This window comes from Melanaphis sacchari, unplaced genomic scaffold (assembly GCF_002803265.2).
Source record: "Melanaphis sacchari strain LSU unplaced genomic scaffold, SCAv2.0 Contig4_pilon_pilon, whole genome shotgun sequence".
NCBI classification, from domain to species: Eukaryota; Metazoa; Arthropoda; class Insecta; order Hemiptera; family Aphididae; genus Melanaphis; species Melanaphis sacchari.
Window position 1 is genome coordinate 4,956,033 of NW_020271335.1, and position 17,004 is coordinate 4,973,036.

The following is a 17,004-nucleotide window of genomic DNA, read 5'->3' on the forward strand; positions in this document are numbered from 1 at the left end:
TTTTGCTATACTTACCTATTATCTTAGTAATTTTTTAACATTTATTATGAAAAAACTAACAAGAAACAACTATTTCATTTTCGACGATGTTTGGGTATAGTCAAATCTTAGTCAGAGCTCAGAAGCTATAAGCTTCCTTTTGGTTGCACCATTGTTCTCATGAAAGGCTTAAGTTTTTTTTTGTACTGTATTAAGCTTAGGAGTGCACTTGTGCTTTAATTACATCATTTATGTAAAAATAACTATGAGCATTATCTACCTATCACAATAATGATGGCGCATAAGTGCCACGTTAAAAATGTGACACGATGTGATTTTTATGTCCTATAAAATATGCATAATGTCATTATATAACTAAAAAAATGTAGGTACATACCGTGTTTTAATGCGCATGTCCATCATGAGTACTTAACATTTTATTATATTGTACCTATCAGAAATAAATGTACGAATAAAATTTCCTTTGGCTTTTTAAAAAAAAAAAAATCTAAATATTATATTAATAAGTACCTATTAAGAAAGTACTAATCTAACGTTTGCAAAAAAATATACTTTAGTACGTTACGTCACCGTAACGGTACTTTGAAAGGGTGCCAGGACTCGTCGAGTGTATTATATACACGCGATTAATCCGTTCTCCGGGTCCTACACTATTGTTTCGTCGATGACTATATAATATTACAATATAATATATTCGTATATCTCAGGACAAAACGATTTATACACAGACTATACTGTTGTATAGTTATAACTCATAAGTGTATCGAAAAAAAAAATTATAACACAATATTATATCGTCGTATACCATTACGCGCGAGTATAAGCTGTAGGTACTAGAAAGAATTAACTCTAGTACGGAGAGATTTCACATGTTACGCCGCATGATACTTGGTTTTTTTTCCGTGCGTGTGCGTCGAAAGAAAAGAGGGTTTTACTTAATTGTTTCTGTTTAGACGGATCAACGAAAAGAAACACCATCTATACCGCTTTAAGTATTTCCATCTACTATATATTATGCTATTGCAGCGAGATCGATTAAATAATATTGTCTAGAACAAAAAATAATTCACTCAATATTATAATACGTTTATATCGCGATATGCCGATATAGATAACCTATATATTTATTGTCAATATTCGATCCATGACAGTATGATATGTTCATTTACGGAACAGGTTTCGTAACTAAATTAACTTGTATTGAATACAAATTCATACCTTTAGACTATAGAAACGTTTCGACTCAGCTAAGTCTTACAACTATACAGTATCTATACGCCTACATAATACAGTACAGGCTGAAAAAGTTTTTGTTTGTTTGTTGTGCGATAGGCAGATACCTATATGGCCTGATCTACGAAATTTACATTTATCATTATTCATTAGGTATATGGTTCATAGTTTGGTGAATAAATCCATGTATAGTTAGGTAGATAATCTTTAACGTTATACATACACGTACATATAGCCGTCATATTTTCGATTCGCGTACCGGACACTTAATATGTAGGTGAATAAATGTCTGTATTGTATGACACTAGTTGTATTCCACTTAACACTGAAACCCGATAAAATATTAAAAACTAAACACAGTAATGCGATGATGCGAACAGTACATTCGAAATTCGTATTTTTCACCATTCCACTGAATGTTATACTTGTACAGTAGTCACTCACATAATCACATCACTTAAAAACTAAATTTTGGTACCTTACTTCAGTCCCTGTAATAGAATACATAATAACGAAAAATGCATATCAAAAACTTATAAATAATATTTACTTACTAATAAGTAGTACCTATTTACCAAAAAAATAGGTAAGTCAGTCATCATCTTCAAATCTAAAATATACCTATACCAAATAACTGAAAGACAGACAAGGTGCACAAACTGAAATCGTCAATGTTGTATCTTAGTTTTGAAAACTGTATAAATATATCTATGGCCTACCTACCCCACAAACCCATACACTTATACATAAAAGCACATACTAATCTATGACTATAAAACAATCTGAAATGACCAATTCATATTATATTATTTTAGAATCATTAAAACAACATTACTTGCATATTTAAAAATTATAGGTATGAAAATATAGAGTAATTAAATACAAAACTCTGTTAATAACACATGGAACATAAGTATAATTTTTTTTTAATAAATATTGAAAAACAATCATTTTATAACACTTAAAAATAAAATAATACAGACATTACACAAGGATAAAGACATATAGAAATAAAAATTAAATTAAATTAATAAGTAGTAGAGAGCTTATAATATATAGTATAAATAATTAATGAAAATAAATAAATATAATTTAACTTGTTATTAAGAAAATTGAAAAAAATCACAAAACAATGTTTGATCATTTCTTAGAGAGAGCTAAAAGTTGAAACACCTTGTGACTGATATCCAATCATTTTCATATTCCACTTGATTCCTCACTGAAAACCATAACACTTTAATGGTTTCATTAACTTAAATATAATATTATTATAGTAAATTATAAATGTATTTTGTACGAAACTAATCTCAGATGTTATTGCAGATAACCTATTGACTCATATAGAAAATTAAATATCTAAATACTCAATTATAATTTTTAAATGAAATCAAACAGATAATACCTCGATTAAATGTGAAAATTTGTTTAAATTTTAAAAGAATAATTGTTATTTACATTATTTAATAAAAATGATATGACGTGTTTACTAATATAAATTTGTTTACAGTATATTTTTTAATTCTCTGTAATTAATTAATTTTTCCCAGAATTTCATTATGATGTTATATTTAAACAACGTCTAATTATAAAGTGTTGTAATGAAATGTAAAAAATATTTTGAAGTAAAAATAATAAGTGAAATCAATCATTTCATACTCTAGTTTTTATTTTTTGCAATACACAAGGCATTATGATTCAGTTTATCTCAAACCTCAGCATTAAAAATAATAAAAAATTATTTTAATTTTTACTTACTCTCTATTCTTAACACTCAATTCTGCAGCTTTATTCAATATAACACGTGTTTCAACATTGGGATAATTCTGTAAAAATTATAAGAATTAATATAAAAAAAGCTAAATATACTAAAGTATAATTATTAATAATTAATTATTAAACAACCAAATTACTTGTAAAAGTTTGACAATTGTCGAAAAATCTGCTGCTAATATTTGTTCTCTGACTAAACTGTAAAAAATTGAAAAAATATAAATAGTATAATTAATTAAGAATGATTATTTAAAAAAATTGTCTCCTCATAAGAAATTCTCGAGAACCTTAGAATAAAAAACAACAACAGTCCAATATTTTTAGTCTCCTCAAAATGGAAATATCAGTAAGTTCTAAGTGATTCCATTATAAGTAGATTTTACTGTATATTGTTTAAATAATTCAATATTATTATTAATAGTATTATAATCAATGAAAAAATTTAAACTAAAAATATAATTTATTTATTTTCATATTTTTATTTACTTTTAGATATGAATTCAAATTATAATTTATAACTTGATACCTTCTCAATATAGAAAATGAAAGTTCAGCTAAAAATAAACTAATTCATTTTCAAAGCTTCTTTTAGCAAGTTTTTAACAATCTATTATAGTATCAGTGAAAAAAATGAAATCATATAAGAGAATAATCTAGTATTGTACACTATTATACAGGATTTAGTAAAGTTACTTTCCTAAAATCCTCTAAAATATGTGTTAATACTAAATAACTAAATATTATTGTAATAACCAAACAAAACATACACTATCATTGCACAGCAAATATCAATGAGAAATGAAAATCGCTGTGAGTCAGAAAATAGTGAATCCCATATCCTTAAAACTTCTGGCAGAGAAAATTCTTGAGATAATAACAGAGTCAACCACCTAAAAAATAATATAAATTAAAGACAAACAGTAAAATTAATTAAATAATAGAATTTATGAGACAAAATAACCATATTAGAATAAAAAAGCCACTGAAAAAAAATCCAATCCACAAATAAAAAAAGCACCAAATAAAGCTATACAAAATATCTCATTACATGAGTTCCACTTTCAACTTTTTTAATCACCACTCTATCCACCATCAATGAGGAATATTCATCAAACCAACAACCAAACAAAAAGGTGAAACCATTATTTTTCAAAATTAGTAGGTCACAATCACCCTTCTGTTAGAGCACTAATTAAGAAAATGAGATTAAAGTTGTCTTCTGACAAAAAAAAATTGGCCCAATTTCCAATGGACAAAATTCAAAAAAAAAAGAAAAAGCCTTAAGAAAACAAGAACAATTTTATAAAATATGCTGTAATGGTTTAATGCAACAGACAGTTGATGAATATTTGACAACTATTACATAACACAATTATTTTAATTATTATTAAATTAATTTTTTAAATTTTTTGTTTTCATTAATTATTATTATTTTTGTAAGTCATGTTAAATAATGATTATAAATTTTAAAATAAATAATAATACATTGCAGAAAATTGTTTTAGAACAAAAATAAATTAATATCTTTTTTATCCGTGGCTTTTTTGTCAGTGAATTTTTTATCCTAAATTTCTAAACAACTTACCTAAAACTATAGTACTGAGGGTAAATTTCATTTTTGACTAAATAATTTAAAACAACTGGGTCATTTTCTTTTAACCTGTCCGTGACTTTACGCATCATGTTCACAATCCCAGAGTCAGTTTCATCTAATGTCTTTATGAAAAAATCACGAATTTCAGACATAAGATTAGTAAAGACAAAAAAACAGTCAGCCTCGGCATGCTCTAAAAATGATTAAAAGTAAAATAAAATTATATTTATTTTTCAAAATTTACATTTGCACAGGATTTATGTATTTATTTATTATGCTGCAAAATCATAACATAATTTTTTTATCAATTAACAACACATTAGAACCTTACTAAACAATAAATAATTAAATGTGTTCAACATAGATGATTAATAGAACTTCTATACTTAAAAAATTATATTTTGTCAATTTTAATGTTATTATTATATTATACATAATAACTCATTTTAAATACCAGGTGTTCAATAAGTTTGGAAACTCTTAATTAATATGCATATTTTAGTATTTACATGGATCAATAACAGACAACACTGCTGCTATATATTTATAATGTGTAATATTTAATAACCTCAATAATTATATTATATTATAATTAACAGAGTGAATAATCTAATATCATTTTCAAGCCTATTAAAAAAATTAATATTTTGACTGGAAATTAAATAAAAAAATATTTTCAAAAATGAAAAATGTTAATAGGTTTTGAAACAATGAGTGTAGTTTAATAAAAAAAATCACCTAATATACATATAAATAATTATTAACCAATATGAGATTAAATATATTATATGTTATTAGAGTATTAGACTAAAATATGTATAATCAATGCAGTAAGTTACATACAAATACCTACATCAAAAGAATATAATTTAATATTTTTAATATTTATACCTTTCATTTTAATAATTGGATCAGTAGCAAAACAATAATAAATTGGACCAATTATTTCATTCATTCCTTGTACATAACCCTGTCCTGGGTTTAATTTGCAATAAACAAACAATATCCTCTCCACCACCTCCCAATGTGCTTCAGATCCTTCTTCAAGTGGCTTGAATTCAGAAGTACTAGTTTGTTCAGCTTTTGGGGATATTTTAACAATACCAAGACCTTTACGTACAACATTTGCACTATTTAGAAAATGCATACCCACTCTTCTGTTCAACCGTTTTGTACCACAACTGTATACAACATTAGATAATGGATAATCAGTTGCTTGTTGGAAGAAAGATAATTCAGGATGTAATCGTCTAAAAATTTCAAAAATAATTTTAAATCATTCCTTCGCATTCTGTGAACTAAACCTATGAATTATGATACCTACCTGACATCTTTATCTATCTGTGTAAGAGCTTGATTATCTTTAAAAAAAGTATTCCACTTGCTGTTAGGATCCTCATTCAATGGATGATCACATTCTTCATTATCAAATGAACCTGGAGTGACTAATATTTCATCTAATAAAAAAAAATATTCAGTAATTGATAAATCATTAATTATATTTTCTAGTTTTAAAAAAAAAAATTAAAAAATATAAATATATACTTTTTTTAGTTTATAAGTTTTTTTTAATTTGAACCTAATTTTACAGTAATGCATGTTTTTTTTCATGATTCTGATGCTTTATAATTGTATTCTTTGTAACCTTCAATACATATTATAACACCCAAGTTATAAATATAATAATTTGTACTTAAATTATTTGAGTATAATAATCTACTTATAAATATTTTCAATAAATCCACTCAAAGATCATAGGTAGTATATGTATAGATGAATAATCATACATAATCAGAGTTTTAAATTCAAAGTCTTAATACCTAATAGAAACATTTAAAATGGTTAATTTACAGAAATTATTTAACAAAATTATTTAGCTAAACCTACTTTAGCAACAATAAGCAAATAAATAATAATATACTAACATTATATTTTACACTACAAACATTCTGTTAACTTCATAACACATTTAACTTTTATCTTTAACATAAAACAAACTATTAAGAACTTTTGGTTAATTCAAAATATAGCAAAAATTGTAGTTAAAGTATTATTACTAAACTCTTATGCATAATTCATTTAAGCAGAAAATTTATATTTTTGTCGACTTTTTCTTTCAAATCATAGTGATTGATTGATTCAACGATTTTTAGAATATGAAAAGATTTAATGTTTGCAAATTTATTTTTTTGGACAGTTGAAACTTAAATTACCTAACCACTGCTGGTATAATTTTCTATGGTGGTCTAGTTGTTCATCCCACTTATTTCTATCACATGGTAAATAATTGAGCAACAATCTCCAACATAACGATCTGTAACCTTTAACATCAGGAATACCTATAAAAAATAACACAACATAGAAGAATACTAGAATAACTACAAAGAAATAGTTACATTGAATAATAATTACCATTGAAACAGAATTCTCTAAGTTTTGAAAGATCGATCACTTCTGATTCCAATACTTGGTCAAGATCCTTCAACCTAAGAAAAATATATTAATTTCATCAAGTCAGTACTGTTGAATTATTAAGTCCAAACTATCTTAAAATTTACCTCAAATCGTATGAAGACATTATGAACAGCGATTGTCGAAAGATTTTCTGAGGACCTGAAATTGACCCAATTAAAATTTAAACACATACCAGACGTCAATTGATTATTATTATTTTTTGATATTAAAGAGGCCGCTAAAGATTAAAAAAACTCTGGTCTGAAATGGAATTCAGTTTATTAATTTTACCAGGCATTGCCCGTTTAAATCGTTTTATATTATCAAAAGTTTCGAAATAATAACACGGTTATCTTATCATAAATAAGAAAAAACTATAGTCTGTTTAATGTTTATTCTTTGATTTTTTTGAATTGGAGGCAGTGACCATAATAATATAGCGAGGCATCTACTATAAATTTATTAAATTTTAATTTTAAATGTTTTTATGAAATGTACATAAACTATAAATTGTTATTGCTCACCACCTAATTTTCGGTATTCTGTTCCTATACATAAACCTGTCAAATCGATATTTATCGTGGATGGCAATGTGGTATTAACAAAATCGACTACGAAATAGTAAAAACAATAAAACGAGTTTTTTCATTTTTTAACTAAAATGGACTGTGATAAACAGAACGATATACTGTTGTATATACCGACGTTAATGAATGTAGAAAGTAAGTTCACCACAAATTTGACTTAACAATGTTTAATATATATATATATAATAATAATACTTACAATGTTTGATATACTATTGTATTATAGCTCAGGAATGCTATGATATTTTGATGAAAAAGACTCACATGATTGGTCGTGCTGGATTTGGTGCTGATCTAGAAATATCAGATGATACATCCATTAGTCGTTGTCATGCACATCTCATTCTTCTTAAAAAAGTATGAATAGTATAGTCTTATTTTATTGATATTTGCCATTTGATATTCTAAATGACTTTCAGTATTAATTCGTCATTTTAAATTCTAGATATTTGGCAGTAAAGCAAAACTTTTTTTGATTCTTGAGGACAAAAAATCTAAATATGGAACATTTATAAATGATTTTGATGAACGAATTATAAGTGATTGCCCTAAAATTTTAAAGTTTGGTGACAAAATTCGTTTTGGCATATTGAATAGCATTTGGACGTAAATAAATCTCAATAATTAACTACTATCTACTAAGGTGTATACATAGACCTAAATCATCAATACTTATTTTATTACAGTGTTGTGAAATATCCTTTAATTGTTTGTCCATCAACATTAAAAATGGCTGATAAAGAAATATTGAAAAATTTAATGGAAAAAATTGGAGGACAAGTTTCACGTGATTGGTCTGAAAAGTGTTCACACCTCTGTATGAATTCTGTTACTGTTACAGAAAAGGTAAATTACGCCTATTAATTGTACCTACCTAATTTATATTTTTATTTTATTTTATTAAATTTTAATATTATTTGTACCAAATCAATAAGTATTAGGTATAATATATCAGCTAGATTAAAACAACATTTTGAATGGATTATAGAAGACTTATGCATTTGTGGGAAAAATATTGTAGTTAATAAAAATATGGTTGAAATTGAATCAATCTAAAAATGAGTTATACTATATTCTGACCATTTTTTTTCATATAAAACACAAGAAAAATATCTGATTAAAATTTTGACAGAAAAATATATTTTAAAAATGAGAGAAATATCTATATGCTTATTGTAATGCATATTTATTCTACTGTTGTAATTTATTATAACTTATCTATAAATATTTTATAATCATATATATGTATTGAAGTATAAATTTATCAAAAATTATTGTAAGACAAATCTATACTCTATCCAGCAAGAAAACACAGATTCTATACATCCTCATTCCTCACATTACACTGGTATCACATGGAGGCGTTCAGAAAAACTAAATTTCAACAGTCTGCTATGTGTTTTCTTGCTAGCAGAGTTTAAAACTTCATAATATTAGTATATCTCCACAATAAAAAAAAATCAATAACTATTAAAATAGACTGTCTAAATTATATTAAAAGTACCACAATAAAGAAGTGAATATAGAAAATGTTTTTAAAGGAATAAATTATTTAAAAAAATATATATATATTTCTTTTTTTTTAAAGTACAACAGATATATTTTTCCTTTGACCATACTATATACATATATAGTATATTAAACATTTTTTTCTGTTTCAGGTGTTATTATGTTTAACATCTGCAAAATCAATAGTACTCCTAAAATATTTTATTGATTTACATGAAGCATTATCACCTGATTCATTGTCAGAGTTACCATTCTGTGTGGATTACAAGCCTAAATTGGTCGAAAGTCTTTTAAACCCGAATTCGTTGTCATTAGATGTGAATATCAAACGTAAAAAATTATTTTCTGGAAAAACATTTATATGTTCTACGATTAATCAATTAAATCGTATTTCAAAATTAGTAAAATTAGCAGGTGAACACAGTTTTACAACAAACGGTAATTTGTAAGAAACATTATATAATATTTTGTAATTTAGGTGGAGAAATAATGAATTATTCTGATAAAACGTTATCTGATGATGATATCTTAAGCTGTTCAAACTATATTCTAATGCAACAAGACTCACGAAGTACGGAAGTTAATAATACCTATCAACGGATTCTGGGTAATTTTTCTTGATGTCTATGAAATATTAGTAGCTAATCAATTATGTGTGAGATGGTTAAAAATAACAAATAATATATTTAATCAAATGTGTTTTTCAGAACTAAAATGAGGTTTTAGCTATTGTAATTTCTACCAAATATGAAAATTTAATTTATAAAGCTGTATTTTATGTAGTTATAAACACTTTGAAAAGATTGAATGAAAACTTGTTTTTCTATACATATTTCTTATTATTTACACATTAATTGTGTTAAGTTAGTTTTCAAAAGCAAAAATATTTACTCTTATTATTGTGATATTTGTATTCGTAATTTATAATAAATTATATAATATAAACTTGATAATATTAATTAACTATTATAATAAATATTAATATACACTATTTTTCTCAAAATTTAGTTGTAATCTATAATTACTAATCTATCTAAGAAATTTTAAAATGTTGATGTTTTAATTTATTAACAATTATTGTGTTACATTATTATTAATTTTAGAAAAACTTAGGATAATGAACAAAAGATCAATACCAGAGAATGAAATAGGATTTGCCATTATTTTTTCAAGTACTGCAAGACATTGTAATGTTGATTTCAATGTTTCTTTAGTTAATCTTGAATCTCAATCCAATGTGATTAAATCGCAAGAATCTATTATCTTAGCTCCTGAAACTGAGGTACTTCAATAGTGTAGCTCTATTTATATAAAAATAAAAGTTATTGGGATATTTATTTTTTTGTTCTTTTTGTATTTCAGGTTTTAACTGTTAATGATAGTGAAATATTTTCAGTTAATACCATACCAGATTCTATTGTAGACACACAATGTGCCTTTAAAAGGTATTTTTTTTACCTACTAATTTAGATTTGGTATGTATTTATTATTTTATATTTTTATTAATAATTTTTTAGACCATTAGAAGTGGTAATGGATTCTGAAGAAATTATAATACCAACAAAACGTCCCTTATTGGCAGACAATGAAGAAAAAATGAACAATATTAAAACACTAAGAGTTGAAGAAGATTTACATCTGTCTCAACGAGTTATTGAACCAACTCCATCCAGTAGTAACCATGATATGCAATGTCCTGCATCTAAAACCTCAACAGTTGATAACGTTTTTACAAATAATAATTCGTGTTTAACCGCAGTACCTAGCTCACTCTACATTTCAAATTCTAACCAATTGTCAACTTGGCTTAAAGGCACTGTAGCTGAAAATAGTTTGAACAATGCTAATAATTTACTTTCGAAGACTACTGAAAACGAGGCAGTTTCTACTGTTCCTACTAAAAGAAAGATATCAAATAATTTCTCAATCTTTAATAACGAAAATGAAAACCCGTTTGACTATTTGGATATCGACGAAATTGAAGAACACCCAAAAAAAAAGCCAAAAAAAAGAGTGTCAGATTCATTATTTCTTTCTGTTGTTGACTCATCATCCAATAATAAAGATGAACCATCTAAAACTGTGAAAAATAATGTCAATGACGAAGCAGTAGATCCAAATTTCATAATGAATTTACTCTCTGAAGCTAAAGGAACTGGACAGTTCATAGATGCGAGTATACTCTCTGAAAAATCGGTAAAAAAATATATAAAATTAGTAGTGACATAGTATGTGTTTATAAATATAATACCATCTATACCATTAGTTATAAATGCTACTAGTATTTACTGTTTTATTATATTAACCTGTTAATATTTCAGTCTGCTGATAAACACGAAGATACTGAACATGATTACAATTCTATCATTGTGGAAACTAAAAATATGGTAGTGTCCAAAAATACACAAATTACAAACTTCAGTCAACAAAATAACACTAATCTTAAAAACTTCAAGAAATTCAAAAAGGTAACTGTTAAAATTTGTTCTAACTCTTCAGAGATTGAGGGAAAAAGCCCCTTGGTAAATAATTATTAAGTAAATTCAATTATATGTGTTATTACATTACATAATCTATATAATATTATTATATTTTTATTCCTAAGGATTTTATTTTAAATTAATATTATGTTGATAATTTTTGTTTTAGAAAGGACCGATTATGCGGATTCCATATATTGTTCCAATGGAATACACACAAATCGACTAAAACAGCTTTAAGTTTTCCTATTAAAAATTGAATTATTACGCATTTGAGTTAAGTTTTAGTTAATCAAAAATTTTTTATTTGTTTATTTATATATAAAAATATATTTGTATAAATTAAATAAGTTATACGTGGTTCATATGTTAATGTTTTGTTGAGTACTACATAAAATAAAAATTTATTTTGAATTATTAGTATTTTTGACACTTATTTCAAGTATAATTTCATTTAGTACAATACTGGATTCTATAACTTCGCGTAAGGTATTATTGTCACAATTGACAAACTCTATTTCCACACCAGGAGCTCCTACATAAAAATATACATTTATAACTTAATTATTTTTTTAATTAAAAATATTTTTAAGTTATTTAATTCATACCAATACTTATATTTTTGTAGACCCTCTTAATAATAATAACTGTGATAGTATTTATTGCCTTTTTTAATTACTAAAAAAATTCATTTTTAAGTTAAAACTGAAGAAAATTAATTTTTTTAAATCATTGGTAATCTGAAAGATTCTTAATCCCTAACTTGTTCAGATTAATAAAACCTTACTTTATATATTAAAAGCCTAAAAATTAATTGCTCATGTCATAACAATAAAATTATTTATTTTTAATGGTTTATAAAAATAAAAAATGAGTAATTATTTGCATCGATATATAAAATTAATTAAATTAGACTTCTGCATATTATAACAATAAATTTATGTTAAGCATAAACTACTTTTTTTAACTACTATGTAAAATATGTAATACTAAATTAAAAAAAAAAAAAATTGTTAAGGTTTCTTATTCTACTAAACAATCAAAATTGAAATGGAAATACATAATTTTTTTATAAATTTAATTAACTTACAAATAATCATAAATTAAATACACAAGTACATATTTTAGTAAAATACTGAATATTAACAAAATAACTATGATTGGTTTAGACATACCATAGTTTTGAAAATGATCCCATTGTTCTAGAGCTAATACCATTGTTTTAATTTCTTTATTTTTGTTTTGTTCAACTATGAACTTAAGATGTTTACGGTTAAAATTATCCAGAGTCAACCAATTAAAAAACATCTCTTTGAGTTGAGAAACTAAAAGTTAAATAAATTAAATTCATAATATATTAAAGAATTTAGTCATGTATATTAGATTGTCTTACTAAAAGGTATAAGATCTGTTAATGAAACAACATTTCGGTAAGCTGACATCTTTACTCCATAAATTGTTGCAAAATTAATCTTTTTATTTTATAACTTTAATTTAACAAAAATTATCATGTAAAACCCCATTCCATAGATTGCAAAATATTTGTAGTCTTTGCAAACAGTTATTATCAAATCATAAAAATATTAATATCTATGCAAAAATAGCTATAGATTTCAAAGTAATCACAAACACATGGTACAAACTATAAACTTTTAAATACTGTATTCATAGAATTATTAAAAATCATAATCATAGTTTGATTGATGAACAAAACATTCGTATAATAAATTTAGATCAATATTTTTATAAAAAAGTGTGATTTAAAAACATTAGGAACTTGAATTAAATATTAAGCTACCAATGTGATAAGAGTAAATACACCAAGATAACTTTGATATAAATAAACTTTACTATAGATTTTCATTAGGATAAATAGGAAAATAATGTATTACCATTAAAAAAATTTTGTTGTTCATTAAATCACTAAAATGACCAACATAAAATAAAAAACAACATTTACATAAATTCAAATTAAAATTTATTACGCTTTAGCAACTTTAACAGCGGTCTTTTTTTTTGGGCAATAAGTATTGTTAAAAAGTGCTTGATAAACATTAGTCCTGATCTTGTTTCTGATTTTTCTTGCTCTCTTGAGCTTGAATCTTTCAAAATCACCCAAAGATGCACGCTGAAATTAATAAAATTTTCAAAATTGAGTCCAAAATACTATAGTACATAATATATTGAATAATTTAAAATGTTAACCTTCTCTCTGTTGGCAGCTTTTTCTGCCCATCTGCTTTGAACCCACAATTTGTTTAAATCAGCTTTTTTCCAAGCTTGACGCACAGTCCTGGTTGATCCATTGTAAGGGAAATTAATCTTAAACTTTGTCAAATGAATTTGGCTGATACGCATCTTTGACCTGGGTACTCCAGTTTCTGGTCCATCTACCAAAACCTATTAAAAATAAAAATATGTGATAATGCCAAGTGATTAAATAAATGAATTTAAATACTCACAGTTTTTTGATCAATACAATCAACAATGGAAACTATTTTGCCTTTGTAAGGACCATCAACAACATAGGCCACTCGGCCAGTTTCAACAAACCTCTTGAAAGGCTATAAAAAAAAATATATACATATGTAATTCTATTGTAACAGTATTACCTTAACACTCAATTAAATATAAAATCAAACTCAGTTGAGGTATTCATCAATTAAAATACAGTTAAAAATATAGAATAATAAAATGAGATATAAATTGACAATAAATAGTGCAATAAATTAAGTTTTCATATAATTAATATTAACATGTTAACCACCATGTGACTGCTGGCAATCATCTGTAATTCTCAAATTGTATACATTTATGACCACCAGCGCCCATAGTTCATCATTACTATGCCACATGATTGCTGGAGACCATAAATGAATTTAGTTTTATATTATTAACTTTTCTATGGCACTACAATAAAGCACCAAAATAAAGGACTAGGAAGTATCAGGCACAGCAGGAATTATAACGATTTTTTTTGATATAGGTATCTTATTTGTTTTTTTTCAATTTTTTAAAAATATTTAGTGTACACAAATTTGAAAAACATTGAAAAATGTTTGATGTATAACAAATACTTATTAAATGACTGCCGGCGGTCATATGGCAGTTAACGTGTTAATATATATAAAATCAGTAAGTCAATGATGTAAGTTTAGTTTTGGTTATCTCATAACAAACACAATAAAATTACTCCAGAATTATACATGTATATCATATATACTAATAGCAATGATTAAAATAGAGGATGTTTAAACTTGAATAGTTAAATTTATCAAAATAGCTGACATTTTGCTCCCATCATTTTGTTCCCGTCAAAAAAACTAGTCCACGGACGTTTTATCCTCGGAAGACTTTGATAATCTAAATAATTTTATTTAATGTTTAAATAAAAATACTACAAAATATACTAACCAATAGTAAGATTTAAAAAAATCAAAATGATATCAAATCAACACAAAATGTTGTGAAAACAAATAAATTAAAATTAAATACTATGGTCTATGCCATTAAAATAAATTAGATATTTATTTTTCGTCCTTACTTATATTTTTTTTAATAATATAAAATGTCTCTAATACTTAACTATAGCCTATACACTACCTATATTAGACATGACAACATTTTTCATTAAAAAAAAATGTATTAATTGTAAGTAAAATAATGAACTTTGAAGAAATTAATAAATAATAATGATTTAAAAAAAAATCTGAGAACCTAATATTCCATTATCAAAGTAAACCGAGGACGAACATCCTATGGCTTATAACTCCGGGACGAAACGTCCCATCTTAATAATTATCGGGGACGAAACAGCGGAGGTGAAATATCCGTATACCATATAAAAATAGATCCCAAAAATACAAAAAATTGTTAACTGTCTAAAAATCGTACTGTAAATCGAGGTAAAAATAAACAGACATGTCATTCACATGATACGTATAGTACAAACATGTTATACTCAAGTATGTTATATAAAAAAAACATATAGAAAATCTAGTTATTAACATGCAAACGTCGTAATCTTATATAGAAATTAATACATAAACGATAACTTACCATTTTTCCGAAATTCGGCTCACTTACACGTCAATTGTCGAACCTAAAAGAATGAAAAACTAAAAGTCTGGAACGGTGGTATTCAGTAGACAATCATAACCTCACATTAATTGTAATAAAAAAATAAATACAACACAACTTTCATGGAACATAATTCAATATTTATCGTTTCCGCCATGAAGTTAACAAAATAACGGAGGCAAATGGGTACCACTCGACACTCTGCAGCCTGCTTGCTGTGCAGTATCAGTTGCCGCAGTGCAAAGCAAAGTTAGTATATCTTATTAGTTATTATTATCTTATAATTTACTATATAATATTATTATTATATAATGAATTATAATTTATATTATTGTTATTATTGAGTTTATTTATAGTGTCATTATACCATAAAACAGTTTGAATAGTAAATAGATTCATAATATAAAAGTATAAAACTATAAATAGATAATGTTTTAAAATTAACATACCTACGAGTTGTGTAAAAAAAATAAAATTCATAATATAAGTTAAAAACTTAAAGTACCACAAATAATATTTTTAAATTAAAATAAAATAAATAAAATCATTACATGTCGTTAAGTACATAATTTCATCCATATTTGAACTTAAAAATGTCTATTAAAAAAAACTAGTATGTAATGAATACATTTAAAATATTTTGGTTACGGTATTAATTTCTGATAAGAAACTTTGCATTTAATTTTAATATCTTGACTATAAAAAGTAAATATTCTATATATTTTTAACTTCAATATAATTTGTTAATTTTTGTGATTTTGACGAAACTTGAACTTCAAATACTTATAAATAAAAATTATGCCAATGTGTCTTTAATAATTTTAAATGACTACAATTAAAATTTATAAAAAACTTTGTATCAATCTGTTTGATTCCAGCAAAAATAAAAAAAATTTATAATTTACAAAAACTAAAAAAAATTAAAAATTTCCATGTTTCTATTAATACTTAATAACTTAAAAAAAAAACCAAAATATTAAGAAAACTCTATTATAAATTTTTGATGAAAATCTCACGTATAAATACAGTTACCTGTTCGTTTTTTGATGCAATTAAAAAACGAAACTAATTTTATTGAAAACTAGTTTTGTGTACAGATTTTTTCTTATTTGTTTTTTTTTGTTTTATTTTTTCTCTTTGTTAATTTTGTAAAGTACTGTGAATTATGCTAAATCAAACTACTTAATAATAATTTTAACCCCTTAAAGTATCAACTAGATTCTTTTTCCTATCATAAAATGTATTGATGTTAAAAATCTAAGCATTTTTACTGAAACAATAAGTGACATCGATGACA

The 17,004-nt window shown here is 24.9% G+C and overlaps 4 protein-coding genes across 4 annotated transcripts; 1 reads left to right on the plus strand and 3 right to left on the minus strand.

Moving 5' to 3' along the window:
* Window positions 1–2,287: 2,287 nt before the first annotated feature.
* LOC112598972 (TBC1 domain family member 13) lies at window positions 2,288–7,377 on the minus strand. Its single transcript, XM_025345653.1, has 10 exons — window positions 7,156–7,377; window positions 7,010–7,083; window positions 6,811–6,936; window positions 5,922–6,054; window positions 5,489–5,847; window positions 4,589–4,790; window positions 3,771–3,893; window positions 3,144–3,201; window positions 2,989–3,056; window positions 2,288–2,452 (listed from the first exon to the last, which is right to left on the minus strand). The coding sequence occupies exons 1-10, from the start codon at window positions 7,173–7,175 to the stop codon at window positions 2,431–2,433; spliced, it is 1,185 nt and encodes a 394-aa protein (XP_025201438.1). The 5' UTR covers window positions 7,176–7,377; the 3' UTR covers window positions 2,288–2,430.
* Window positions 7,378–7,493: 116 nt separating this feature from the next.
* LOC112598973 (nibrin) lies at window positions 7,494–11,992 on the plus strand. Its single transcript, XM_025345654.1, has 11 exons — window positions 7,494–7,773; window positions 7,865–7,995; window positions 8,084–8,244; window positions 8,325–8,484; window positions 9,300–9,561; window positions 9,626–9,754; window positions 10,251–10,429; window positions 10,510–10,592; window positions 10,665–11,343; window positions 11,469–11,615; window positions 11,797–11,992. The coding sequence occupies exons 1-11, from the start codon at window positions 7,713–7,715 to the stop codon at window positions 11,854–11,856; spliced, it is 2,052 nt and encodes a 683-aa protein (XP_025201439.1). The 5' UTR covers window positions 7,494–7,712; the 3' UTR covers window positions 11,857–11,992.
* Window positions 11,993–12,064: 72 nt separating this feature from the next.
* LOC112599204 lies at window positions 12,065–13,296 on the minus strand (the record flags this gene model as incomplete). The annotated part of the gene is made up of 4 exons (XM_025346019.1): window positions 13,288–13,296; window positions 13,021–13,069; window positions 12,803–12,952; window positions 12,065–12,162 (listed from the first exon to the last, which is right to left on the minus strand). Coding segments are annotated over exons 1-4 (306 nt in total), but the record flags the coding sequence as incomplete, so codon positions are not given.
* A 286-nt stretch (window positions 13,297–13,582) lies between these two features.
* On the minus strand, window positions 13,583–15,793 carry LOC112598936 (60S ribosomal protein L14). The gene is made up of 4 exons (XM_025345603.1): window positions 15,687–15,793; window positions 14,090–14,191; window positions 13,833–14,027; window positions 13,583–13,755 (listed from the first exon to the last, which is right to left on the minus strand). The coding sequence occupies exons 1-4, from the start codon at window positions 15,687–15,689 to the stop codon at window positions 13,609–13,611; spliced, it is 447 nt and encodes a 148-aa protein (XP_025201388.1). The 5' UTR covers window positions 15,690–15,793; the 3' UTR covers window positions 13,583–13,608.
* Between the last annotated feature and the right edge of the window lie 1,211 nt (window positions 15,794–17,004).